The 2,607-nt window shown below is 40.6% G+C and overlaps 1 protein-coding gene across 1 annotated transcript in view; it reads right to left on the bottom strand.

The window, feature by feature from the left end:
• Nucleotides 1–1,635: 1,635 nt before the first annotated feature.
• Nucleotides 1,636–2,607, bottom strand: part of LOC310799080 (von Willebrand factor A domain-containing protein 7-like) — a gene marked incomplete at both ends in the record, with an annotated part of 14,014 nt that continues 13,042 nt past the window's right edge. Inside the window, one exon of the mRNA XM_083661642.1 lies at nt 1,636–1,656. Within this exon, the coding sequence (XP_083517768.1) occupies nt 1,636–1,656 (21 nt within the window). The remainder of the gene's footprint in view (nt 1,657–2,607) is intronic.

Here is a 2,607-nt window from a genome sequence, read left to right as displayed (position 1 = left end):
AAGATACCAGTGACTCAGCCTACGTAGAGTCGGAGATGGCCAGCCCACTTTCTGGTAGAGAACACAGTGGTGAGTTAGATTTTTACAGTTTGTGATAAACCTTAAAGCCCCGTGATAAACAGTGTCCAGCAGATGCAAATAACCTACAGGAGCATGCATCTACAAAATGTCTCCATAATCTAGTGCAGGTAGAAAAGTAGCAGAGACAAGCTTTTTTCTTCCTCAAAAGAAAAACAGGACTTGTTTCTAAAATAAAAACCTAACTTGAGTCTCAGCCTTTTCAACAAGGTCTATGATACCTAAAATTAAGACCATCATCTATTAAAAAACCCAATTATTTGTAAGTTCATACTCTTTCTATAGTATACTATACATAATATTATGGAGTTTTGTGAAAATCATGCATTTGTTTTGCATGCAGTATAAATGGTTGCACCTATTGTATTTGAATATTTTTGCATACTGGGCTCCTTAAACAGTTTTGGAATTGCCTAAATTGGGTATGAGTGGAAAGTGTGAGTGAAAATTATTGATTGATTGATTGATCGATTGATTGTTGATCATTGTTGTCTGTGTTCCGTGTTGGTGAGTGGTTTTCCCCATCGGAGATGTGCTGTGGTTCCAAAACATCATTAAAAGGATGAGTCATCTCTGCTTGCTGAGCTTCAAAGGCCTTCAGGCATGTAAGGGAGATAACGTCCAGGTCTGCTTGACCAGAGTGAGAGTTGAGTCCTCCTGGTGAGGTGATGGAACTTTACAGCAGACTCTGGAGGGTGGGGGCCAGCCACTCCTCGTTATAAGATATAGATACGAGTTAGCTTTTGGGGCACTGCTTCTGAAACTTCCAATTGAGTGTATCTCTCTGTATACAGACAGACCATTACTTGGAAATAAATCCTCCTTTGTTCATTTCAACGAGCGACTGATTAATTGTTTCAAACAACAAGCATTTTTTGCCATTACAAAAGTATATATAGGAGAAATTATGTGATCATGCTGCCATGCTAGCATTACTTATGTCAGCATGCATTTTGAGCTGAGCTGTTTGAATACTCTACCCACAAGGCTTGGTCAGTGTCAAAAGTGGGGTTTTGCTAGGTGTCAAAAGGGTGTAAGTGCAATTACACCCTTTTGACAGCAAACAAAAACTGTTAATGACTTTGCATTACACTATACAATGATTTCCCTGACCCTTACAAGTGGAATGACCTGTCATGTTACCTAAAGAGCAGGTGGACCATGTGTCCCAGGACACATGACTTATTGATGTGTCCTGGCTGGGACACATTACAACTTTAAACCCCTGCAAAACTCTTACTATCAGACCTCCGATTGACCAGTTCACACTCCTAACCTTATAGAATAACATTTGAATCTCAGCCTATTTAACATAATATATTCATCTAATATTGACATAGAATATGAATTAGAAAATAGCATAGTAGAAATTATGTTATCATGCTGACTTATGTCAGCATGCATTTTGCTGCTAGGATCCTGCAGTCTACCCACAAGGCTTGGTTAGTGTCAAAAGTGGGGTTTTGGTGTCAAAATGGTGTACATGCAAGTTCAAGTTCAAGTTTATTCGTATGTCCCAGAAGGGCACTTTGGGTTGCAGCAAAACATATAAACATGTCAAACAGGCTCACGCAACATCTGGATAAAAAACATAAAGTGCAGACACAGTTAAACACAATATAAGTACAAACTAGCAGTTTAAAGTGCCAGTGTGGTTTAAAGTGACCAGTGCAAAGTTCAAGGCTATAGGCCAAAGTGGTCGTTTTGACACTCAGCACTACACAATTACAAGAAATAAAAAATGCTACAATAATACATATTGTATAAAAGAACGCAGGAAATCCAAAGAGGATTCACAGTTTGCTACTTACATATATGCCAGTATAAGATGAGTTCAACCAAACTGAACATCATCATCATAAAGGCCTTACCTTCTAGTCTCGCTAGCATTTGGGGCTTTAATGGTAACAGAGCAGGCACAATTTTTTTTTTATCATAGTTTTTTTTATTGTTTCCTCTGTAAATCAAGCAATCAGGGCACAACAACCCAGACCGTAGGTATTGGCAACATGTGCAAAGCACACAAAAACAAGGGAGAAAGAAAAAGGTTAAAAAAAACAAGAAGAGAAGTGCGATACAAATAGGAGCGGTCATCGTCAATATATACTATAGATAATGCACTGAACTATCTCTATTGAGGCCATGTCTATGGTTTAGCTGGCTCAGCCTAGCTGGGGGCATGGTCAGGGTGGGGTAAAAACCCCCGTTCTATCCATTCAGCAAGTTAGAATTTAGCTGATAGACCAGCCCAGGCAGACACGATCGGGGATTTAACCACCGCAGTAAATGCACATCTGAGCAGACGTCTTGTGTTCTGCTCTAGAACCCCCAAACCTGTAGTTTAGAGCCGCAGGACCGTCTTTTGGTGAGTCAGCCCATGAGATATATCGGCGGTTTTACCCCACTCGCGCGCCAGCCGTTTAACATTTTGTGGGCGTTCCCAGACATGCGGACTGTCTCTATACCCGTGTACCCACACGCACTCACTCAAGCTTACATGCTTCCACCCACACTCAGACATCCGCTCAC

Source organism: Poromitra crassiceps (assembly GCF_964638095.1).
Source record: "Poromitra crassiceps genome assembly, chromosome: 27".
Classification (NCBI taxonomy): domain Eukaryota; kingdom Metazoa; phylum Chordata; class Actinopteri; order Beryciformes; family Melamphaidae; genus Poromitra; species Poromitra crassiceps.
This window is presented reverse-complemented; position numbering and strand designations above follow the sequence as displayed.